Source organism: Crocodylus siamensis, chromosome 1 (genome assembly GCF_052110815.1).
Source record: "Crocodylus siamensis isolate JL-2025a chromosome 1, ASM5211081v1, whole genome shotgun sequence".
NCBI classification, from domain to species: domain Eukaryota; kingdom Metazoa; phylum Chordata; order Crocodylia; family Crocodylidae; genus Crocodylus; species Crocodylus siamensis.
The window spans coordinates 89,860,237-89,886,806 of record NC_143395.1 but is presented as its reverse complement, the minus strand read 5'-3'; the positions used below and the strand labels follow the sequence as shown (position 1 = coordinate 89,886,806).

General features: G+C 46.4%; 2 protein-coding genes across 4 annotated transcripts in view; one reads left to right on the top strand and one right to left on the bottom strand.

Annotated features, from left to right (window-relative positions):
* Positions 1-26,570, bottom strand: part of CDC40 (cell division cycle 40) — a 79,226-nt gene that overhangs the window by 30,174 nt on the left and 22,482 nt on the right. Inside the window, exons 3-4 of the mRNA XM_090037790.1 lie at positions 23,947-24,033; positions 14,452-14,581 (exon numbers count right to left, since the gene is read on the bottom strand). Of these exons, the coding sequence (XP_089893916.1) occupies positions 14,452-14,581; positions 23,947-24,033 (217 nt within the window). The remainder of the gene's footprint in view (positions 1-14,451; positions 14,582-23,946; positions 24,034-26,570) is intronic.
* Positions 1-26,570, top strand: part of METTL24 (methyltransferase like 24) — a 222,140-nt gene that overhangs the window by 175,689 nt on the left and 19,881 nt on the right. The window lies entirely within an intron of this gene.

The window sequence follows — 26,570 nt, the reverse complement described above, 5'->3', positions numbered from 1 at the left end:
GGTTTGGCTCTCAGGCTGAATCTTTTAGGGGGAAGGGAACAAACCTATTATACCTCTAACAAGCTACCTGCATAATGTAGGAAACCCCCCCCCCCCCCAAAAAAAAGATCTCCTTTACTATAAAATCCGAGAACTCGCTACATCTGAACTGTGTAATAGTAAAAATGTGTTATTAGCTAAATTTTATACTATTTTAGATTCTATACAATGAAGCTGAATGGACACTGCAAGATTTCCACCAGCCTTTCATGAGATACTATTCTAATAGGCTCCTTTACACTATAAGGTTTCTGTTAATAATGCTGAGATACTATTTTGGATACATGTCAAAAATCTATACAGTGGTTTATTTGTCCTCCAGTCTTACTGATAGCCTACATTTGCTTATTAGTCGTAAAGAGAAACAGTGTCCTTATGAATGGAACTAGGTCAAATCCAGCTCTCAATGGCAACTGTGCAGACTTGTAATATGGTTGAATTTAGTCCAGGATCTTTCTTATAGAAAGGCTCTGAACAACTTATAAGGTATACTGGGAATGTGAAAGATTCCCATTTTTCCTTTAAGACATGCAAATGCAGCTGTGAGGGACAGCTTGCTTTTCTCTTGCTGTATTAATGCACTAGACAATTTGCCCTGACTCGTACCTTCTCTTCTATTTCAGTTCAAATGAAAGGGGTTTTATGTAACAAACAAAACCCTTGGGTCAGAGGCGATATCTTTTATTAGACCAACTAAATAGTAGCAAAAAAACAAAACAAAACGGTCTTCCTTTGCATTTGGACACAACATTGGATTTGTATTATGCTGAAATGCACAACTGTGATCACAGACACTGCAGTGTACCTAAAAAGAACTGGATTAAACAGACAGAGGCAAACATGGTGCACATAAACAAAGCAACAGGTAAATAATAATGGTATACCTACAATACACAACGCAGCCTGCTATAAGCATACTAGATCTAACTCCTTTGGCATGGCTCAGTATTTTCTGAAAAATCAGACCCCTTTACAGCATGAATTTGGGTTCTACTAAGTTGAACAAGTCCAAATAAGTAGATATAATGTTTAAGAAACATAAATGATTTGGACCTGCAGTTTAAGTTCACCAGTTACCAAGAGATTTGATTCTCTTGAACCAACCAAGTGTCCAACAAAAAAAACAGATAGAAATTTCTAAAAAAAACATTATTTTGACAGTACACTAGAGGAGAACAGATTTGTCAAGATAGAAACATAAGTGGGGGGAAGAATGTTGACAGGATGATTAATTAAGGTGCAACTCAGATGCTGCTTTTGTAAGCAACTTGAAGTGAATCTGAATCATTACCACATCTTAAAGAATTTTGATTTAGGTACAGATTCTATAGAACCCAAGGCATATGCTCATCAATTATTTGGCTTTGGGTATTAAAAGCAAACTAGCAAAGTTTGCTGACAACACCAAGCTATGGGGGAGTGTGGTCATGCTTGAAGACAGCCTGGCAATACGGCTGACCTGGATGGGCTAGCGAGGTGGGTGGACCTCAACCTGATGTTGTTTAATACAAAGAAATGTAAAGTGCTCCATCTGGGAAGAAATAATTCACAACACACTTACAGGCTCGGCAGTGCTATGGCTTGCTAGCACCACATCTGACTGAGACCTGGGTGTCGAGATAGACAACAAAATCAACAGGAGCCACCAATGTGATGCCATAGCTTGCAGACCAAATCAAACACTGGCATGCATCTACTAAGGCATCTTAAGCAAGGCTGAGGATGTCATCTTCCCTTTCTACTCAGCCTTGGTGAGAATACAGCTGGAGTTCTGTGTCCAGTTCTGGGTGCCGCACTTCAGGAAGGATGTGGAAAAGCTCAAGAGAGTACAAAGGAGGGCCATGAACACGATTAGAGGCTTAGAGACCAGTCATATGAGGAGAGGCTGAAAGACTTGGGACTGCTCAGCCTGGAGAAGAGAAGACTCAGAGCGGACTTGGTGGCAGTTTATATCAAGGGTGTACCATCAGGGCCTGGGAGAGCATCTGTTCACCAAGACCCCTCAGGGGAAGACAAGAAATATTAAGCACAAGCTAACTGAGGATCGCTTCAGGCTAGACATAACTTCTCTACAAGTTGAGTACCAAGGGTTTGGAACAGGTTTCCCCCAGAGGTGGTACAGTCATCCAGCCTGGTGATCTTCAAAAAGCATCTTGATGCCCATCTTGCTTGGGTCATCTGATCCCAGCAGTCTTTCCTGCCGAAGTGCAGGGGGCCTAGACCCGATGATCTGTAAGGTCCCTTCCAGCCCCTAACAACTATGAAATTATTATGTTTCCACACTTGGATGGAAATACAGTATTCTTGTAGGTGAGATACAAAACTGACTGAAGAAATGTGGGTTTGCTCCTGGTTCTGCCACAGGACTTCTTGCATGGCCGTGAAAGTCATTTAAAAAAGGGGATATTAACTTGACATTTGGCTACTTTTCTTGAACCCCATGCATCTGAAATGTTTACGGTTTCACGTTTTCTGCTTTAAAAAGTAAACAAATAATATATATATCTATATCTCTATATCTATATCTCTATATATCTATCTCACTCCTCTTTCTCCTATTGCTGCATGAAAGGCTAGACAGCTGAAACCACTAACAGAAAATGCAACTAATGCAGTTGAGATTCAGAAAACAATTGGCAAAAAAGTTTCTCACCACAGTCTTATAATGAATATGGGTGTTACTGGTAACACTAAGAAGCAAACAAGTTGATAGAAATGCAATTTTCAAATCAACAATATCCTTTTAAACTATGCAATTTGTCTTCATCTTGGAGATGAGGAAGTTCTGTTCCACAGGCTATTATGGCCAAGTTTATGAATATTCATAAAGTGCTTTGAGAAAAATGGATAGAAGGCAAAGTATTTATTATTAAATAAGACCACAGTAAAAGCCTCTGATGGAGAAGTTTAAATGACACAGTTTCAATATGTTACATCCTGTATGAACCTGACAGACTTCGGGAGAATAGTCTGATCTAATATGACCACAAAAGGTTGACAGAGCTACAAAATCTCATTGCTCCAGAGCAGTGGTCTCCAAAGTGGGGTGCACACACCTCAGGGGGTGTGCAAGACAATCCATTGGGGTACGGGAAGAAAATATTAGAACTTCTATTTACATTTATATAAATATACATATATTGCGGGTATGTGCTCAAAAATTTATTTACCGATAGGGGGTGCACGATCAAAAAAGTTTGGAGACCACTGCTCTAGAGACAGGGGTTTTAAAAACTTGTTGTGTCCTGGAGATTCTCAAAGCTGGATGACCCATGGAGTGGCAGTGGTGGCATCAATTCCCATAGCTGCTGGAGCCACTGTATCAGAAGTTTGAGAAGTTAATGCCACTACCTCTTCTCCCCACAACAGTCCTCTGAGGTAGGTAAGGAGGGGAGGCAACTGATGTTAACTCCCTGAGTTCTGGAGCTGCATCAAAAAACTGGGTATTACCACTACCTACTGTAGGGGTCGTGGCAATGAACCCTGAAGGTCAAATCCAGGCAAGCAGTTGGAAATTCTGGTTCTGTGCTTCCACGTGGGTCTCCTGGCTAGAGCATCAGGAACCCCATGTGGAGGCATGGAACCATCCCAGCCTGATGGTGTAGGACTCCTCATGGCTCCTGGCGCTAGGGTGCCAATCGGGCTGGAATGCGATGGGCTGGGTTGGCTCCATGCAGGTTGTGGTGTTGCAGCCAGGTACCACATGCTGCAGGGCTGGCTTGGATGCGATGAGACAGGCCATCTCAACGCTGTGCTGCCAGGAACTGTGTGGTGCCAGAAGGTGCCCAGCTGGGCTGGGCAGCTCCATGCTGTGCTGCATGGAGCCGGCCTAGAGGTACGCAGTTCCTGGCTGCAACACCAGGATCCACATGGCGTGGCACAGACCCAGTCCAGCCCGGCCCAGTGGTGCTCGGTTCCCTTGGTTCCCAAGCCATCGGGTTGGGATGGGAGGGACCAGGTTGGCTCTGTGCTGGTCCCATGCTGTATCCAGGAACCACATGCCACAGGGCTAGGCTAGCTCTGTGTTGGGACCAGTGTAGTGCAGCATGAAGCTGGCCGGCCTGGCCTGTCCCCTCCAGACACCACATGTTTTCCAGCTGCAATGTCATGGCCCAGGTAGTGCAGCATGAAGCTGGCCGAGCCAGTCCTGCAGCACATGGTTCCTGGCTGCCATGCCAGGAACTGCACAGAGACAGCCCATCCCGACAGCACGCTAGTGCCAGGAGCTGTGGGAAGTCTTGCACCATCAGGCTGGGCAGGCTCCTTGCCTTCTTGGTGGGGTTTCTGGCACTCCAGCCAGGAGCTGCACATGGAGGCACAGAGTGGCAAGTCCCATGTTGCAGCCGGGGAACACGTGGTACCCCTACACCTCACATCCACACACAAGGACACAGACCCTATAAACCCCATGTCCACACACCCACCCATACCCCACATACACACACACTGACACCAACCCAGAAAAACCCCATATCCACCCACCCATACTCCCACAGCCCTCCACATGCCATTATATCCCCTCCCCCTACCATAACGTACAAGAGTAAGCCTTCATTTTAAGTTTTTATGCAGTCACCTCTAGATACACAATGCAAACATACACATATCAGAACAAAAATATTTTTTTGAAATAAAAATAAAATATTAGTGTACCTGTGTGATTTTAGTATATTCTCCCCCCCCCCCCCAGTTCCAAGATGGCAAATCCCTTTCCAAAAAGGAGTACTTCCAGGGCAAAGCGAGGGACTTCCAACCCCAAGACAGTGACCACGGGGCAGGGAGGCTGTCAAGGGGGGAGGCTACCCTTGCAGCCCCCCACAGCTCACCAAAACTCATTAAACGGCCCTCCAGCTGAAATAATCATCCACCCCTGCGTAAAAGTCATCTGCCTCTTCACATTAAAAAAATTCACCTATCTACATATCCAGCAGGGGAGCACCAATACAGATTTTTGGGGCCGATACTGATAGCCAATTTTTAGTGTTCCGCATTCTCAATTTTTACAGATTTTCACTGATAAATTCCCTGATTTTAAGTAATTCAGTTTTTACTGATTTACATCCATTTTTCAGTTCAAATCCCTGTTAACCAGAATAAGTGGGGAATGACCCATTCCCTACTCATGCCAGTTAACAAAGATTTGAACTGAAAAATGGGTGGTGCTGGCAAGCTAAAAGCGCCACTGTGCCGGTTACCTGACGTACAGGTTCCTGGCTGGACATGGGAGGAGGCAGGGGGCAGTGGCGATGGCCGCATATGGAGTGAGGGGCGGGGAGGTGCTGGTGGCCGTGTGGGAGGTGCTGGTTGCTGGAGATGCTGCCTGGGGATGCAGGGCTCCTGGCTCTAACTCCAGGTGGGGCAGGACAGGCTGCAGGAATCACTCCTGGGTCAGGCTGGTCCGAGATGCACCCCGGCAGCTCTGGCCTTGGCCCTGCCCTGGGCACTGTAAGCCCCACTGTGGGGGGCAGGTAGGAGAGCTTAGCTCCACTCCCTGCGGTGGGCCCGTGCTGCTCTGCACAGGCCCACAGGGCTGGAGCCACTGCCTGGGGGGCACAGGGCTCCTGGCTCTGACCCCAAGCAGGGCAGGAGGTGCAGGGGTCAGCCACCCCCACATCCAGCTGTGTGCCGTTCCCCCTCCCCAAATATTAGTGTAGCTCGGCAGCAGGCTGCTGCACCAGGGGGAGGGGCATCCACGCAGCCAGGGAAGAAAGGTAGGGTGCAGTGCCATGTGCTTCCTGCCACAGACATGGCAGCATGTGCCCTCTGGGAAGAGCCCAGCACAGGCCCCCCCCAGCTTGCAGCCCTCCCGGGGGGGCACATAAGCCATGCCCCCTCTGCTCCACACCAACTGACAGCTCCCCCCTGCTTTGCTGCCTGCTGCAACACTGGGATTGGCCAACAGGCTACACCATGCTCCTCCCCCTGCCCCTTCCCTAGTCCCAGCCTTACTCCCTCCCTCACCCCCTGATTTAAAACAGATTTTTTTCCCCCTTTTCTTCCTTTTATCCTGATTTCATCCTGGCTTTTATGTTTTAAAGATAAATCCCCACCAAAATTCCCAGATTTATTTGTTTATAATATAAAAACAGAATGCGGAACACTACCGATTTTTAAGGAGGCATATCAGCTGATACTGATCCGATTTCCAATATGCAGCTCTTCAGTGGAGAAGGGTGCAGGCCAGAGCCACTAATGGCTCATCTGGAGGGTGGGGGTGTGTGACCCCCAAGATCTTTGCTCATCCAGTGCTCGTCTGGCAGCTCCTGCTGCTGGTCCCGCTGCTTGTCCGGGAGGGCTCAGGGGTGGTGGTGGTTGTGGGGGGGGGGGGTGCATCCAGATCTGCCTGGACAGGAAAAGCCTGGCTCTAGCCCATCCTGTGCAGATTTGGGGGCATACCCCCACTCCTGTGCCCTCCCAGATGAGCAGCGGAAGCTACCAGATGAGCACTGGATGACCCGCACGCAATGGTGGGAGATCCCTCCATGCACCACCCCCAATGAGCCAGACCTCAGTCCCACACCTGTCCCAGTCGGACAGCCTCTGCCCCAGCCCCACACCTTTCCTTACCACAGGGGCCTTGATCTGCATCCAAGCCCCTTCCCTTCCACCACACAAGATTTACCAGCTGCATGGAGCACTCCATCCTGCTGGCTGTCACTGCCTATGTGCTGCACTGCGGCTGCACACACGCATGGGCATTTATCAGATAAATTATTTGCCGCATCGGGCCAATTTCCAATTGGTGCTGATCTGATATTGGACCAATGTATCAGTACACCTCTAATATTCAGCCATTTTCAGAGACTGAATCTGTTCCCTTTTGGGTAGGCACATAGTGCTGATTTTTTTCCTACAAAATACAACTCATAGGAAAGCAGCAAATGAGGATGACAAGTAACGTTTGGCTTAGAGACTTCTATGTATCTAAGTCATGGCCAAGGTTGAAATATAGCAAGGCAGATTAGTCAAGCCTTTAGGTATTTGCACCCTCCATCCTAAGGCATGCCAAAAGGAATAACTAATGGCCTTGCCAGAAAGATACTCTACCAGCCATCTTTGATTAAAACTGACATGGTGGTGGCTCCCCCATGCTTGGAGCACTCTGATTGACTGTTTCCGTCAGCTAACTGCCTGTCAAGAATAATGTTGGGGGGGGATATAGCCAACAGCAGTAGGCAGCAGCAATTGGCGATAGCAATAGTGCCATTTCCACTGTACATATAGCCAATAGCAGTAGGGATAGGCGACAGCAGCAGGCAGTAGGGAATGGCTAGAGCCATAGAAATAGGCAGTAGGGCAATGCTTTGCACCCATCTGTCCTTTGTGGACCCCTAAAATATTCCAACTAGAGGTGCAGCCCCCTCTGAATTGTAAGTGCAAGTGGACATGCTTTTCCCTTGATCAGTCATCTTGCATGGACCCCCTGGACATAGCTGGAGAAGCTGGGCTGCCATGGTGGGGAGGCAGGGGGTGGGGAGCAGCAGGCCTAGGCTTACCTGGCAGTAATGGGGAGACGGGAGGAGCAGGCTTGGAGCCATCATGGGGGAGTGGGGAAGGATTGGGCCTGGGCCCAATGTGGGGAGGAGGTTTGCTCCTCCCCACCTACAGCAACTGCCGTGTTGGCCTGGGCTAGGCCTGCTGTCCTCCCCATTGCCGTGGCAGGCTGGCTTTTCCCCTGGCTTGGGCTCACTCCCCCCTGGCTCCACCGTCACTGCCAGTCCTCCCCTAGCCCCACCGCCACCACGCGCCTGCTCCTCCCCCCAGCCCCTGCGTTGGGCCTGCTTGGGGACAGGAGAAGCAGGCTCGGGGCTGACATGGGGGAGGGGGATGGAGGAGGAGTAAGCTCAGGCCCAAAGAGGGTGGGGGGTGGGAAGGAGGCTTGCTCCTTCTCTCCCCCAGCCACTGCCACGTTGGGCTGGGCCCTCTGTTTCCACGACCCCTCCACTACAGCAGGCCAGCTTTTCCCCCTTGCTCTGGCGTGCTCCCTTCCCCCCCTGCGTTACCTGCAGGGAGCAGGGTGGGGGGTGGGGTAAGGCCAACCCTGGTGGCCTCACCTCCCCCTTCCATCCTCTCTGTTGCCGCTGCCTCCAGGGAGCAGGGCGGGTGGGCGGGGACAGGGTGAGGCCAGCTGTGCTGGCTTGGCCCCCCCCGCCCCCCACCATCAAAGTGGTGGGCTACCTCTGTCAGAATGCTTCTTTGTGTTCTTACTGGCTGTTTGTCAGCCAATCAGAGCACAAATAAAGCGTGACAGACAGACAGCTTAGGCTTTTAATATTAAAATCATATGTAAAACTTGCATTCTTGTACAATGAGACTAATTTAAAAAAATAGCAAAACACGTTAATTAGAAGGTAGAAACCTTTCAATCTGCTACATCCTTATCCCTTGCCTTTCTTTAAAAGAGTGAACAGCAGAACCTTCACTTGCAAGGCTAGCTTATCCTACAACATATTTAAATCTACATTTCTAAAGACCTCTCTCTAGAAAACAAATGCCAATTAAACTTAATGGGGCCAAGCAGCCGAATGAGGAAGACAGGTGGCTTTTGAAATCTGTAGTTTCCAATAAGATGGTTTACTTGGCAGACTTTTTGCAATATGCTTAAGCTGAGTCAGTCAGCAGTACTGCTTACTACCTTGATTTATACCAAGGAGGTGCTTTTGTGCTCCATTACTAATCCACATTTTCCATTAAAAAAAAAAAAAAAATCTCCTTTCTGAGGACAATATTCAAGATAGAATTGCCTATATACAACTACACAGACATAAGTGCTTAGCAGCATATTTAAGTAGCTTATGTGTTTTACAGCAAGTCAGAACAAACTTGCTAATGTGCTGAGACATCATAATGCTTATTTACTGCACCTCCTAAATGCTAGTGCTGGTTCCTCTCTGGTTTACATGGCCTACCATAGCCTTTTCACTAATCCACTTGTATCAATTCCAGAAGGCTTTTATATATCGAACCAACTCAGAACAAATTAAAAAAATCCTAAACACACTCTTTCTACTGTTTTCAGTTTCTCTTGAAAGTTATTTTCATACTTTTAAGGTAGCTACAGAGCAAATGTTGCATGTAGAAGCAGTACATACAGAACCAGTAAGAGTAGAAAGAAGTTTGAACAGGATTTTTCTCATCAGCTTTCTTTTTCCAAACCCCAAAAATCCAATTTTTATTATCTCCCACCTTCCCAGAATGTATCCAAGATCTACAGAAAACAAATACAGTGCACTGGCATATGAAATATAATATAAATCTGTCCACTCATATGTTGAAATATCTAATTACTGTCCACCTTTTCCCAAATTTTACTCACTGCTACATGTTACTTCATAACTTTGGTTGTGGTCAAACAAAATTCTGCTAATACTACTGCACAATCATATAATCAATGAATGAAAATACCCATCTCCCAAAATTATGTACTCAAGATTCACATGCTTCAGAGAAAAAGAATAGCTAAAGCAGCAAAAAACCCACTGAAGAAACTGAAAGAGAAAAATGAAAAGACATTCATTAAATGCTATTTTATGACTGGTTAAAGGAACTATTTTAGGCCATTCTTTCTTTTGTCTAAGTAAAATGGCTCACCAATGCTAGCTCCCATAATTTACATCATAAAGCCCCAATTCTGCAATTGATAGCACATGGACAAACTATACCATTTGTACAAGACACCCAATGAAGTTTACAGAATTAATTAGATGGACAAACTGCTGTGCCAAATTATCACCTGCAGGACTGTGGTTTTAAATTCTAAATAGAACTTTAAAGGAAATCAACATAGGCTGTTTTAAAACAATAGCACAGAATTAAGTATTACAGGAAGTACAGATAATTCAGGATCTTCCAAAATTCAAAAATCCTTATAGTTTGAAAGAAGGAAAATAAATTAATTTAGGGGCACTCTGAAATGCTTTGGGTTAGAGTACAAGGCAGTTGAGGGGAAAGAGAATTAACGGTGGGAGTCTACTACAGACCTCCCAACCAGGGAGAAGAGCTAAACCAGGAATTCTTGGGTCAGCTCACAAAGGTAGTGAAGGCTAAGGATGTGGTTGTCATGGGGGACCTGAATTTCCCGGACATCTGCTGGGAAGAGCAGTCAGCCAGGTCTGAATGCTCCCGCAGGTTCTTGGCCAGAGTGCAGGACCTTCATCTAACCCAGGAGGTGCACAGCCCCACCAGGGGAGACGCCTTGTTGGACCTAGTGCTGGCCACGGGTGATGACCTGGTGAGGGGGCTGCGGGTGCTCAACCATCTGGGCGACTGCGATCATCACCTGCTGGAATTCACCATCCAGCACAAGGTGGCAAAGGCATGCAGTAAGGCAGCAGCCCTAGATTTTAGGAGGGCAGACTTCAATAAGCTAAGGAGGATAACTGGAGAAGCGCTGAGGTCCCAGAGGGGAGGGGAGCCAAGTGTCCAAGGAGAGTGGTCGCTTCTTAAGGAGACGATCCTCCAAGCCCAAAGGAAGGTAATCCCAACCAGGATCAAAGGGAGCAGGAGAGCACACAAGCCTCCGTGGCTCACCAAAAGCATCCGGGAATGTCTCCTTGCTAAAAAGGAGGCTTACACCCAATGGAAAGAAGGGGTCATCACCAGGGAGGACTATTCTGTAGTTGCTTGGGAATGTAGGGGGGTAGTTAGGAAGGCTAAGGCAGAGATGGAACTGGGGCTAGCTTCCCAGATTAAGGATAATAAGAAGTCCTTTTTTAAATACATAGGGGGTAAAAAGAAGGTCCCAGGTAATGTGGGGCCCTTGCAGGATGCCATGGGAAACTTGGTCGTCACACCAGACAGCAAAGCTAACATGTTTAACGATTTCTTTGCCTCCGTCTTCCTAAGTAGGGACCAGAACAGCCACTTCCCTGCTGGGCCCCCCTTGGGCCCCGGGGGAGGCACACCTGGACCACGGGTTAGCGAGGATTTAGTTAGGGAGCTTCTGGAGGGGTTGGACATATTCAAGTCAGCCGGCCCGGATGATCTCCACCCTAGAGTTCTAAAGGAACTGGCCAAGGTCATTGCAAGTCCCCTGGCACAACTTTATGAGCACTCGTGTTGCTCTGGTGAGGTACCGGAGGACTGGAAGAGGGCCAACGTGGTCCCCATCTTCAAAAAAGGGAGGAAGGAGGACCCGGGAAACTACAGGCCGGTTGGTCTTACCTCGATCCGAGGCAAGCTGTTCGAGAAAATTATGCTGGCACACATCCAGGAGGGGCCAGCAGGGGACTGCATGCTTAGGGGCAACCAACAGGGGTTCATCAGTGGCAGATCCTGTCAGACCAACCTGGTGGCCTTTTACGATCAGATCACCAGATCATTAGATGCAGGGGTAGCAGTGGATATAGTCTTCCTGGACTTCCGGAAGGCTTTTAACACTGTCTCTCACCCCGTTCTCATTAAGAAACTGGGGGGCTGTGGTGTAGACACCCACACAGTCAAATGGGTCACCAACTGGCTGGTGGGCCGCACCCAGAGGGTGGTAGTGGATGGGTCCTTCTCAACCTGGAAGGACGTGGGCAGTGGGGTTCCGCAGGGCTCGGTCCTCGGGCCCGCACCGTTCAACATCTTCATCAGTGATTTGGATGAGGGGGTAAAAAGCACCCTGTTCAAATCTGCTGATGACACTAAGATGTGGGGGGACGTGGGCACACTGGAAGGATGCAACAGGCTACAATCAGACCTAGACAGGTTACAAGGGTGGGCGGATGAGAATAGGATGGGTTTCAACACAGACAAGTGCAAGGTGATGCATCTCGGGAGGAACAACTGGCACCATACCTACAGGTTAGGGAACACCCCTCTTGTCAGCACAGAGGCGGAAAGGGATCTGGGGGTCATCATTCACTCCAAGATGAACATGGGCCAGTAGTGTGGGGAGGCCGTTAGTAAGGCCAACTGCACCTTGGCATGCATCCACAGATGCATCACGAGAAGGTCCAAAGAGGTGATCCTCCCCCTCTATGTGGCACTGGTCAGGCCGCAGCTGGAGTATTGCATCCAGTTCTGGGGACGTATGATCTTGGGATGACAGGGCAGGCCCTATGAGGAGAGGCTACGGGACCTGAACCTGTTCAGCCTCCAAAAGAGAAGGCTGAGGGGGGATCTTGTGGCCTGTTATAAACTAGTCAGGGGGGATCAGCAGGCATTGGGGGAGTCACTGTTTCCCCGAGCACCGCCAGGAGTGACCAGGAATAACGGTCACAAGCTGGCAGAGGGTAGGTTTAAGTTAGATATCAGGAGGCGCTACTTCACGGTCAGGGCGGCTAGGGTCTGGAACCAGCTTCCAAGAGAAGTAGTGCAGGCTCCTACCCCGGGGGTGTTTAAGAGGAGGTTAGATGAACATCTTGCTGGGGTCATTTGACTCCAGGTATTCTTTCCTGCCATGGCAGGGGGTCGGACTACATGATCTGCTCAGGTCCCTTCTAACCCTAGAAACTATGAAACTATATATATTTTAAAAATCAGCATAGCGCTTGTAGGCAATTTTTAAATGCAAAAATAAAATTCTACACTGAAATATCCAAGCACTTCCATTCTTTAAATATATCTGCAGAGTGCAAACACTATGAATATACCTGATTTTAAATACCCTAAACAGTCTACAGCACTTTTTCCAACCTAAAGAACAAATTCAAAATAAGGGGGTTTCTTATACTTTTTAAAACGTTAACTATTTTAAAGCGTAAGAAGTTATTTGCGCTGAAACAATGCAACATAACTTCCCACATGACAAGAAGAGTACCGTTAGCACAATAGCGCAAAGCTTCTAGCAAAGCCAGTGAGGACATGGACAAACCTATACTTCCAGAAGCTTCAAAAAGGAGAGGGGAAGTTACTTGCTAAAGACTGTTCAGCAGCTGTTAGACAGCTGTAACAGTCATTTATGCATGAACTTGAAGCAATACAAGTGGAACAAAACTGCTCCAAATTTGACTCGGTTTCATCCAGGGTCAAAGTAGAGCAAATTAGCTCATGTGCATCTCTGTAGGATCGTGCCCAGATAACAGTTACAAAGTAACAGTTTGTGTGCTTCCAAGCAGCAGCCCCTCTCCTCTTTTGAAGCAGCTACTAGGGCTGTGAGAAGCTTCAGCGGCTGATATGATTCAGAGGAGATTCAGCGGCCGAACGTCTGTATCCAAATCGAATCGAATAGAGAGACCAATAAAAAGGTCCAAATTGATTTGAAGCTCTCCGAATTGATTTGTAGATCTTCGGAGATTCAGGCACTCCCCGCTTGCCGCCACAGGGGGTCTGGAACCAGACTCCGTGCCAGTAAGTAGGGGGCGGGGGAGGGCTGGAGAAGGAGGGAGGGGACCATGGGGAGGACCCCCACCAGGTCCCACCCCCTGCCTGCCCCTCCAGCCCCCCTGAGCACCCCTGACCCCCGCCTACTCTCCCAGCTCCATCAATAGCTGCCCCTCCCACCCCAGCCCCAGCATCCCAGCTCTTTAAAAAAAAGCCCTGCACTCACCGGGTGCTGCAGCAGCCATTGGGACTTCTGAGGGCTCCCCCATGCAGCACGGGGCAGTGGGGGGCAGCAGACACAGAACAATGGGGGGTAGCAGGGATCGCTCCTCTGCCTGGCAGAAGCCAGTGAGTGCGAGGCTCTTTTTTTTTTTTAAAGAGAGCTAGGATGCTGGGGCTGGGCGGGGGATGGGGCCTGTTTGATTCAGAGATTCGGCCGGTTTGGTGGTGGTCAAATCTCTGAATCAGATTCGGCCGGTTTGGTGGTGGTCAAATCTCTGAATCAGATTTGACCAAATCAATTCGAGACAGTGATTCGAATCACTAAATGAAATCACTGTTCCCTGAACTGACTGAATCCGGAGTGAATACTTGCTGCCTCGCACAGGCCTAGCAGCTACATATGTACATTTGTCCATACCCTGAGGTGTCATTCATTCATGTTACTAGACACATGACTGTAAAAGAGGGAGTTGCTCAAAACAGTAGATTTCTTTCTATTAATTTAGAAATCACTAAGAGAAGGCTGAAATAGTGTGGATCCAGAAGGATAACGACCCTGAAGAACCTGTATTACAGTAAAGCTATTCACTTTCAAATAGTTAAATTTTGTTAGAATGCGGCATAATGGCTTTACAATTGTTTGCCACTATCAAAATGTGAAATGATTATTTTTATTTTCTACATATCAACAACTCATGGTGGGTTCTGATCAAAGTTTCAGAAAGAATTAAGAAAAAATTCCAAGATAAATTTTATGACCCAACATGTTGTAAATTCCCATGAAATGGTATTTAAGTGTTATTGCTGCAGCCAGATTTTGCAGTCCTATTCACTGTTCTGTAAAGAACAACATGTTTGTACAGACGCTGCCAAACACAACCACATCAAAGCAGTGACTTGCAAAAATCCAAGGCTTCAAATATGAGGAGGCATGCATCTTACCATAGGTTACAAATGTTCTTCTCTGCTGCTCAAACATGAAATCATTGATGTGTGCTGGTTCTGCATATCCAGAAAGCATATTCCTAGGTGCAGCCATCTGTTGAGTCCTAAATGGGTTTTCTGGCCCAAACTGCATCAAAATTAAAAAAAAAAAAAGCGTATAAAGAACATCCACTATGCTATCAGACAGTTCTATCCTAGTAAGTCATTTATAATAATTTCTCACAATTTCTATAGCCAAGAAATGTTTGACATTCAAGAAGTGCAATACATAGTGACTTCAGATTTCTTTCTCTTTATCGCTACCAAATACAGGTCAGACTAATAAAAGAACCTGTTGTGTATGAAATAATTGTTTATGAGTCTCTTCATATACAAAGTCATTTTTCAAGAGAACTTCTTCCTTCACTACTGGTGCCAAGGACAAGCCATACAAACATTTAGGAGAGGAAGAAATGCACAGAGAAGGAATTACAATCATAATGCCTTGGCCTTTTAAAAAGTGATGCTATCTTAAGCTGTACTAAAGTACCATACTTTTACATTCAACTGCAGTTATATGAAGTATCAGATATTTTACATAACTGGTAAGCAAGAGCATTTATAACATTTGTGTACTATCTAGTTCCAGAAAAGTAATGTATTTTGAATAGGAAGAGAATGGTCAGATTTGTACTGTGATTATTCTGACTATATGCATGGACTTCCACGCAGGTCAAACTGACTCTACAATACCAGAAGAAATCCATTGTGTCGAACAGAAAGAATTTTGCTCCCAAGAGTAAAGAAACGAAACTGCTACCACCAATAGGCTGCAAAACACACATTAGTGCAGGGATGGGCAAAATGTGGCCCGCGGGCCAGATGCAGCCTGCCAAGCCATTCTATCCAGCCCGCAGGGCCCCTAAAAAAATTTAGAAAATTAATATTCATCTGCCCTGGGCTTCCTGTCATGCAGCCCTTGATAGCATGCCAAAACTCAGTAAGCGGAACTCCGCCCAAAATAATTGCCTGCTCCTGTGTTAGTGCATATATGTTTTAATGGCTGCATCCAAAGACAGAGCTATGATGATACACTTGGGTTAGGTTTGATATTTCCTTCAGTAGATATACCTTTGCCTTATCATGAAGTTTAAGAGCCAAAGTTATTTAGCCCTTTTAAAAGAAAAAACAACTAACCTAAGCATGGCATATTTTGATCAGCTTCAGACACACTTCAGTTGTAGAGCAACAAAAGAACAAAGGAATTTACCACATGTTGAATGCAACCAGAATTATCCCTTAGGTGTTCTGTGGTAGCACATTCCATAAATCGGTAAAAATGTGATGTAAAGACCTTAGGCAGACAAGGATCTTTGGGTAGATGTGATATCTTTTATTAGAGTCTAGACCAACTAAATAGTTGGAAAAATTGTTGTTTCTAAGCTTTCAGGCACAAACACCCTTTTTCAGGCATGATGAGAGTCCATTTGTGCTTGCGTGCTCTCCCGAGTAGAATAGAAGCCAATCTGCAAAATGCAGATCTGTGAAATATACACTTCATCCTCTAACACAACCACTTCAGTTTCAATAACCAACATATCCTCTGGACCATGGGCACAGCTATGGGCACCAAAATGGTCCCACAACATGCCAACCTTTTTATAGCCCACCTGAAAGAAGAATTCCTCAAAAATGCACCATCAGACCCATGCTGTACCCAAGATACATAGATTACATCATCATTTGGACTGAAAACCTGCAGTCTGACTGATTTCCATCACAAATTCAATAACCATCACCCCCTCATTGGACTATCTCTTTAATACTCCAACACAAAATCAGCAATCACCCAAAACACACCAAGAAAGCTGTAATATACAGCTAGACTCTCCAATACCACCCAATTTGCACTGAGGAGAATACCTGAGATTGTCACCTCACAAATCTCAAAACGGCTCTCACCCAACAAGGACACTTCCTCAGAGAGACAGACCACACTTTGAAAGAATCACCTGGATACCACATGAAGAAATGCTTCGGTACAAAAAATCCCCATGAATTGCACACCATTTGTTATAACATACCATTCTTCCCTGGAACCTATATGGAAAATCCTCAAACAACTGCAACCCATACCAGAAGAAGACACAACTCTTAAAGAGATCTTTCCAGAATGACTCATCCTAGCGTTTATACAAGCACCAAACCTCACAAAACTCAGCACCAAAAGCAAACTTCCTACGGCGCAAAGAGTGTCAAATGGATCCAGACCATGTCGGGACAAAAAATGTAAAACTTGCCAACACATCTCTACCAGTTCTGCATTAACTACACCCCACAACAGAACCATCGCTATTCCTAGATCTTATACTTGCACATTCAGAAATGTTCTCTCATCCAGTGCACCAAATTCAATGAGGGAAAATATGCAGGAGAAACAAACAACAACTGCATATCAGAATAAAACACACACCGAATATCCATCAAAAATACCCAATTACTTGTGGGTACATACTTCTAACAAGACAATTACTCTCTTTCTGATTTCTCAGTTCTAATCTACAAGAGGAATTTACAAAACACCTTTTGTAGATATGCCTACGAACTTCATTTCATAAATCTACTGGATACAAAAAAATCATGGACTATAAACATTGGATTTATGATGCATTATAACTGGCCTGATATCTGATAACCCTAGGTAAATGATCTGCGTTTTATCATCTACATTCTCTCCCTGCCTACATCTGTGTCTCAACTAGTCTCCCATTCCCTCAGATACTCACTGCCACTCATCTGCATTTTCACAGACCTGCAATTTGCATATTGGCTTCTATTCTACCCAGGAGAGCACAAACACCAACAGAATCTCCTTGTGCCTGAAGAAGGGTGTTTGTGCCCGAAAGCTCGCAAAGAACAATTTTTCCAACTATTTAGTTGGTCTAATAAAAGATATCACATCTACCCAAAAAACCTTGCCTGCTTATATCCTTAGACCAGGGGTGGGCAAAATACAGCTTGTGAGCCAGATCTGGCCCTCCAGGCCATTTTATTGGGCCTGCAGAGCCCCTAAAAAAAATTAGAAAAGAAATGTATCTGCTCTGGGCTGCCTATCAAAGAGGACAGGAGACAGGAGCAGCAGGACCCAAGGGAAGTGAATAAGGAGAATACCATGGGGAGGAGGCTCTTCTCAGCCAGAGTGGCTGACCAGCTCCACTGAGCTTTAAACTAAGCCCGCTGGGGGATGGGGAAGGGAGCCCACCCTTGCCCCAGCCCTGGTACAATATGTGGGCAAGGCAAAAGCCCCCAGGGGGACACTTGCCTGCCTGTACACACATGCCAGGAGCTCAGGGAATAAGCAGGAAGAGCTCGTCCTCCTGCTCAATGCAAATAATTATGATGACATAGGGATAATGGAGACCTGGTGGGACTCCGCCCATGACTGGACCTTGGGTATAGATGGCTATACCCTGTACAGGAGGGATTGCGTAGATAAAAGGGGCAGGGGTGTAGCTCTCTAATCTTAAGGAAAGCTACGTGTCCCTGCAAACTGATGCTGACGACCAGGGTGGACAACTAGAGACTCCCTAGGTTAAAATCCATGGGAAATATGCCACAGGGGACACAATGGTGCGAGTCTACTACAGACCTCCCACCCAAAGTCCTGAGCCTGACCAGGAGTTTGCCCAGGAACTGGCTGAGGCCGCATGCTCCAGGACCATGGTTGTCATGGGTGACTTCAATTACCCGGATATCTTGTGGGAGGATCACTCAGCAAAATCTGAGCAGTCACAAAGCTTTCTCTCGTGCATGGATGACCTCTACCTGACTCAAGAAGTCTATGGGCCAACAAGAGGCAAAACGCTGCTCGACCTAGTACTGGCTACTGAGGATGACCTAAAATCGGCAACCTAGTGATCGATGGGAAGCTGGGTGACAGCGACCACGAACTGATCACCTTCACCATCTGCTGTAAAGCTGGCAAGTCAGTCAGCAACACGGAAGTCTGTGACTTCAGGAAAGCCAACTTTGACAAGCTCAGGAGGCTTGTTAGTTAGGCCCTAAGGGACCATGACCCCAGGGAGATGGGAGTTCAAGAAGAGTGGTTGCTTCTCAAGGGAGCCATCCTCAATGCACAAGCTAAGTCTATTCCATCTCGGAGGAAAGGCAGCAAGAGGGCACAGCAGCCCTCCTGGCTGTCCAGGGACCTAGCAGACCTCCTAAGGCTAAAAAGAAAAGCCTACAAAGGATGGAGGATGGGATTCATCACCAAGGAGGATTATTCTGCACTGGTCTGGTCCTACACGGAGCAAACCAGCAAAGCCAAAGCTGCAACTAAACTCTAACTAGCTTCGAGCATCAAGGACAATAAAAAGTCCTTTTTCAGATATGTGGGGAGCCAGAGGAAAAGCAAGTGCAACATTGGACCCCTGCTGAACCAGATGGGGCAACTGACAACTGATGCCCAGGAAAAAACCAACCTATTAAATGGGTATTTGCGTCGGTCTGTCATCAGTCCCATGGGACGCCCATGCCAACCACGGGACAGGGAGGACCTGGTGAGAGAGATCCCCTGCCTTCCATTAATGCTGATCTCATGAAGGAACATCTTGAGAAGCTGGATACCTTCAAGTCAGCTGGCCCTGACAATCTACATCCCAGGGTACTCAAGGAGCCGGCGAGCATCATAGCCCAGCCTCTGGCACGGATCTTTGAAAACTCCTGGCGCTCTGGTGTAGTGTCCGAAGACTGGAAGAAGGCCAATGTGATTCCTATCTTCAAGAAAGGGAGGAAAGTGGATCCGGCTAACTATAGGCCCATCAGCCTGACTTCTATTCCAGGGAAGATCTTAGAAAAGTTTATTAAAGAGGCCATCCTTATTGGACTGGTCAACACCAACATCCTAAGGGATAGCCAGCACGGGTTTGTTGTGGGTAGGTCTCGCTTGACCAATCTCATTTCCCCCTATGACCAGCTGACCTATCACCTGGATGAGGGAGAAGAGATTGATGTCATATATCTTGACTTCAAAAAAGCCCTCGATCTGGTATCCCATGATCACCCCTTGGCAAAACTGGCCAACTGTGGCCTTGGGTCCATTGCAATCCGCTGGCTGGGATATTGGCTCTGTGGTCGGACCCACAGGGTAGTAATTGATGGAAGTCACTCATCATTGTGTCCTGTGACCAGTGGGGTCCCCCAAGGCTCTGTCCTTGGACCCATATTGTTCAATACCTTCATTAATGATGTGGACATTGGAATCAGGAGCAGACTGGCCAAGTTTGCCGATGACACCAAACTTTGGGGCAAAGCATCCACACCAGAAGACAGGTGGGTGATCCAGGCTGACCTGGACAGGCTGAGCAAACGGGTGGATGAGAACTTGATGGTGTTTAACATCGAAACATGCAAGATTCTCGACCTTGGGGGAAAAAAAACTGGCAGCATCATTATAGGCTTGGCATTGCTACGCTGGCTAGCACTACGAAAGAAAGAGACTTGTGGGTGATCAATGACCACAAGATGAACATGAGCCTCCAATGCGATGCTGCAGGTAGTAAAGCAACGAAAACACTGGCTTGCATCCATAGATGCTTCTCAAGGAAATCCCAAGATGTCCTTCTCCCCCTGTACTCAGCCTTGGTGAGGCCGCAGCTGGAGTACTGATTCCAGTTTTGGGCTCCACAGTTAAAAAGGATGTGAAGAAGCTTGAGAGAGTCCAGAGAAGATCCACGCACATGATCAGAGGTCAGGAAAGCAGACGTTACGATGACAGGCTGAGAGCCAGGGGGCTTTTTAACCTGGAAAAGCGCAGGCTCAGGGGTGATCTGATGGCCACCTATAAGTTTATCAGGGGTGAACACCAGGATCTGGGGGAACGTTTGTTCACCAGAACGCCCCAAGGGATGACGAGGTCAAACGGTCAAAAACTACTACAAGACCGTTTCAGGCTGGACATAAGGAAGAATTTCTTTCCTGTCTGAGCCCCCAAGGTCTGGAACAGCCTGCCATTGGAGGTGGTTCAAGCACCTACATTAAACATCTTCAAGAGCAAATTGGATGCTTATCTTGCTGGGATCCTCTGACCCCAGCTGACTTCCTGCCCTTTGGGCAGGGGGCGGACTCAATGATCTTCTGAGGTCTCTTCCAGCCCTAATGTCTAAGAAATCTCTGAAGCCACAGCAGGACACAGCAACAGTAAGGTCTGCCTAGCCCTGCCCCACCAGCTAGAAGCCCCTGCCTAGCAGAGAATTCTGGCTTGGAACCATGGGGCTGTTCGTGCCTGCCTGCGCTGGAGCAGGAAATTCAGGTATGGGGGGAAAAAGCAGGAAGGCAGGGGAGATCTGTGGGCGATTGCCCTAGTCCATGGGGCCGGGTCGGCTTCTGCTGAGTCCCATGGTCTGCATCGCCTGGTGTAAGAGCAGCCCACAGGCAGGCAGGAAAGTGGAGAAAGCAGCGGCGGAAAGTGGGGGGAGGGGAAGCAAGCAGGCATGTGGGGCCTGCACCAGTGTCCCGGGGCCAGCAACAGGAGGGCCCAGGATGGGGTGGCAGGAATGCACGGAGTGGGCTGGCAGGGTTCTATGGAGCTGGGCTGCACCAGCAAGGAGACTGGGAAACTGACCTAGCAGCCCCTGCCCTTACAGCCCCTGCCAACCAAAACCCTGTGCTCCTGCTGCCACACCCTGGGCCCTCCTGGTGCTGGCCCTGGGGCACTGGTGCAGGCCCCACAGCTGAGGTGCGGCTCCTTCACTGCCATCTGACAGTTGCCCTGCAGCTGTTCCACACTGTCACTGCTGCAGCGCTGGACAGCCCAGAGGCAGTGGTAAAGGAGCCGCAGGGCAGACTGGTATGGTGCAGGCTCCAGGCAGCCATAGTAAAAACTGCCTAGCAGTGGTGAGAAGGGATTGCTTTCCCCCATGCCGAGCAGCAGTTTCTGCCCAGGTGCTGCTGCCTCTACTCAACCCGGGGCAAGCCCGGAGCCGGCATGTGGTGGGCAGAGTCACGGCTGCATACGTTGTTCTCTGCCACTACCACTGCATGCCCATTGTGGCAGGACACACAACAGTGGGGCGGTGCAGAGCGGGTGTGGGCATGCTGGGGCTACGCGCTGTTGGCTGTGGTGACGTGGTGCCACAGGCGTTGTGGCAGGGTGGGGGGTGGGTGGTGACTGGCTCGGGGGGTAGACGCAGGGGGCTCCCATGCGCACTGCACCATGCCCTCAAACCCTTCTTAAAAACCACACAGCCACACCCACCCTCCACACACAATCACACACCCCACAAATACCATACCCCCCACACACTTCCACACTCTCACAAACATTCCATTCCCACCTACAGCTCCCCACAAACCCTACACACCCACTCACCCATACCTCCACAACACCCCTGCAGACCTCACACAATATACAAGAATAAGACTGCATTTTGAGCTGTTATGCAATCACTTCTACATGTACAGCACAAACACACAAAAAAAAGTTATCCTGATTTGTGTAATTAAAACAAAACACACTATTATGGGTGTTTGGTTTTTAGTATACAATTTTTTTCCCATTCTAAGATAGTAATCCCTCTTCTGCAAAGAGTACTTCCAGGGGCAAGGGGAGAGACTTCGGGTGGCAAAGGTCAGAGGTTAGGGGTGGGACTTCTGGTCCCAAGATGGCAAGCAGGGGGCAGGGCACCTGTCAAAAGGGTGGAGCTACGCATGCAGCCCTTGACAGCTTGCCAGAACTCAGTAAGTGGCCCTCTGCCCAAAATAATTGTCCGCCCCTGCCTTAGACCAACACGGCTACAATCAATAACCCATGAAAAGACCTTAGTATTTCTCAGTTTACTGCCCTTTAATTTATAGTGTCTTTAAGAACAGGGAAAAAGAAACATGATTTTCACTATGACATTCCATCTTCCATTATTTTACCTGTAAAATTCCTAGTATAAAGCTAGGAGGTATTTATAACATGTACAATTATTAAGTAAATATGATATAACTGCCCTGAAAAGCAAGTTTTTCAGTCTGTGGAAACTTGCTTGTCTTTCTTTTTGCAAAGGGATAAATTAGTAATTTTTACTAATTACTAGAGAGAGAAAACATGGTTGAGTGGGTGAAAATGAAGGATAATACATTAAAATATTTCTCAGACTAAGTCTAACCATAATGCTGTGTTTGTTGGCTGCCACCACAGGGACCTGGAACTGTCCTGAATTAGATTTTCTAAGTAAAATATACGTATGTAAAACAATGACCTGAGCAGTAGTGTTGTATTTGTGGACTAAACTGGGTTTGGTGAAAGCAGCAAAATGCAAGGTCTTTTTAAAAGAAACAAAACAAAACGAAGAGTCTAGCCCCTATCGTTGGATAGTAAATTTCCCAAGCTCAAGCCAAGCATAATTAATGCAAGATTGATGCAGATTGGTCTCTTCAGTCTCCAGCTCTTTAGGGAACTAAAATACCCTTTTTACCTTTGTCTAAAATGCAACATTAACTCTTAATCATAACATTAACGTTTATTTTAGATTTATAATATGTGTAAATGCATGGCTTAAGATGATTATTTTTATTCTTTCTGGTAACTCTTTTTCAGCAGCTGACAACCTAAGATAGAAAATATAGTCAAATTGCTCTTAGGAAGACCAATTTCAGACTAAAAGAATTTGGCATACTTGCTTCGTGTTTATTTAGTATTTAATATTAAAGTTAAATAATTAAAGTTAAATGTCGCATGAATAAATGTCATACTGATATCACTGGGGTTTAGTTTTAGACTAAATATACCACATTTCCTGGTAGCTATAGAACTACCAGTATTACTTTCCAACATTCTGAGCGACTTTCAAGAAAGCCAAAAAGACTCCAAACATTTAGATTTTCAGTCAATCTGCTCTGACTGATCTAGATATCAATAGCCAGTACTTCTCACTTTTTTTAAACCCAAGGCACCCATAGGAAAACCAACACTTAGCTGTTACTCGGTTTTTGACTACTGGTAGCTAATAGACCATGTTTTCTGCTGCAATGTACTTCTGAAAGACCACACCAAATGTATTTAACACTACTGATACATATTTGAAGCTTCAGGGTTTACACTTAATAGTGCTAACATTGAGCGGCATCCCATAGCACTCTCAAAAGATCCATCTCACGGTACCCCTGGGTGTCACTGCACTCTGGCTGAGAACGATGGATTTAGATTAATAGAATGATCCAAATTATTTTGTGTTTAGCATTCCTAGTCTGTAGTTTGGTACAAGAGTTCTTTTATTATAAAAGGTTTCAAAGAAAACAAAATACAGCTTCCCTGGGTACCTGTTTGTATTGTGTAGTGTCTTTTAGTTTTCCCAGTTCGTACCATTATAGCTCAGGACCAATCTTTAGTGAGAACTTCACAAATATAGAAGAATTTTGCATCGGGATCATTAGCAGGACATACTCCTTTTACGCTGAATGCATTTCATAGTGGTATGCCAATGTGGAAGAATAAACATTTCTGGTTTAAAAATGTTGGTTACCTACCTCTGGTGCAAACATGGTGTCATAGGTGGGATTATACTGAACTTCCTTGACAGCAGGGTCGAGGTGGACTCCTGTCTCCACATCTTCCTAAAATACAACAGAAGTGTTAATGAAACTCTAAGAAAACATCTCAAATACAGAGGAAATCCCAAATACTTAAAAATCAATTTATCAGGTAGATAAAGAACAAAAATTTGACCAGTTGTCAACAAAGGCGCCCCCTTACCTGCATTCTTGCAAATGCAATCCTACACATGCACTTTTCTGTCAAAATTTTACATGCAGCAAGCACCAAAATTTGTCAGAGTTTAACAACCTCTTCTCTCTCAAGTTGTTTAGAAAAGACAAGTGGCAGCAGCCAAGGACTTTTTAAAGGCTCCAAAGGAGGCAAGAATTCCACCCCCCTCTTCCCCCCCAGCTCAGAAGCATATCCCCTCCCCTCCCATTCCCTCCTCCCCCCACATCTGCTACTGTCACTGTCCCAAGGGCAGGGGGAGTTCCAGAGCTGCTCCAGCCCAGCTGTGTGAGGGCTGGGTTCAGTCCAGGAAAGCAGCAGCAAAAGCAATAACAGGTGGACAGGTTTCAGCCCTCCTGAAGCCTAGCTGGAGTGGCTCTGGAGCTTCCTTCACTACCAGAATGACAGGGACAGTGGCAGTGACAGGCAGATGAAGATAGGAGGATGGGGACAGCTAAGAGGACATGCCTCCGAGCACAGGGAAGAGAATTCTTACCTTCTTTGGGGACTTAAGGTTCCTGGCTGCTGCTTACATGGCGTGATATGCCCATCCTGATGCAGGGTGGAGGGAGGAGGAGGGGGAGGAGGCTAGGAGCTGGAGGTGCAATTAATTCTGCAGCACCAGCCAGTGCTCCCACATCCCCCTTTGTAAAATCCTGGATATGCTTCTGCATTTTTACATCTTCAGGCTAAACAAATCGTCTGTGGACGATTTCTTGTTCAACAATTTTACATTCAAATTAATTCTGAGGTCTGAAGGAATGTCCAGGGATGGTAAAGTTTTCTGCCACACACTTGCATGTCTGGAACTGATCTCAAAATTGGAGGTTGTTCATTCATATATGTAGGGATTGCCTTGTCTGTCCAATGTGGACAGCAGAGGGGCACTGTACACAGGTGATACAGGATTTCTGCCACAGAAATAGAAGATGTTGTCGGTAGTCCATACACACAGGGACAAACTTGGGTATTGACATCAGGTATCCCTTTACGGCAATACACAATGTTACCAGTGGTATGCTGATCGCGAATGCCCTATTGATGGGTCTTGTCAAGGTCATAAGCCACAGACAGATTAAGAAGATTTAGAAAATTAAACCTCCCAAATGTTTTTGATTACTCTGGAGTAGATTCAGGAGTCTGGGGGGAATGGGAAGACACAAGGCAGACAAAATGAAACATGCATATCAGTTATGTGCGCAGCTGTTATTGATACAAATTCTCTCTTCTACCTGCCTGCTATAATAGAGCTGCTCACTGAAGGGAAGGAGTGCTATATAAGGATAGGGAAACAAAACAAAACAAAACCTTGTTTATATATACATACTCACCTCTCCCTGCCTCTGGTTGACCTGAAAACTAATGCACTCGTCTGCATCTTTGCCTCAAACCATATCAAGATGGTATTGATATGATTTATAGGCTGCCCTTCCCAACAAAGGCTTAGAGTGCCTTACAACAATACAAACAGAACAGCTTAAAAGGGGTATTAGAATAAATAAAACAAAATAACAAAATAAAGTTACATGTGGCCAGGTAGTATCAGCCTCCATCTCAATTACAGCACCTCCAATTTAAATCGTGTTCCTTTTACCTCATTCTTCCTCCATTTACTGAACCTGAGAACCAGGCTCTGAAAGCATGTAATTTTACCCCATATTATTCTGAAGATGAGGCTTCTATACTTATTTTTTGTGTGTGCACAAATTCACCAACTGTTAGGAGTTATTGTTCAAATGAAGCTTTTATCCAATACTGCCATACTTGGTAATCACTTTCTACAAGAAAAAAAACAATCTCTGCAGGTGAAAAACATTTGGAACTTTCCTTTTATTACAGTTCGAGGCATCTGACCGTGTATAGCTCATAAATTTTATTAATATTGGTAAGACTACTTCTGTGTAAGAATGCAACCTCCATTCCCAACATAGGGCTTGGTTGCTCTGTTTGGCATTTTACTCGCATTCAAACTCCACAGGATTTCATAGATTTCATAGACATTAGGGCTGGAAGGGACCTCAGGAGATCATCGAGTCCAGCCCCCTGCCCAAAGGATGATGGAAGAAGGCTAATAAAAAGGGGTTGTTGAACCTCAATAGCCTTTTATACACATGGAGGGCCTTTGGACAAATTGCTGGCTGCTGCTCAGGATACTGCCTAGGGCAAATGATTTTTTATTATTATAAAAAATGATGGGTAACTAAGCAGCAGATTACCTGGTTGGTGGAACATCAACCAGGTGACCAAGGGGACTGGAGATTTATTATAAAAGATAGTGTCTCTCGGTAGCCATCATTGAGGTGAACTGAGAAAAAGACAGAAGAAAAAACTGGATCCAGGAACAAAAAAGAAACTTTCTTTTTCTGGACAATGTGTGATGAGAAGGAAG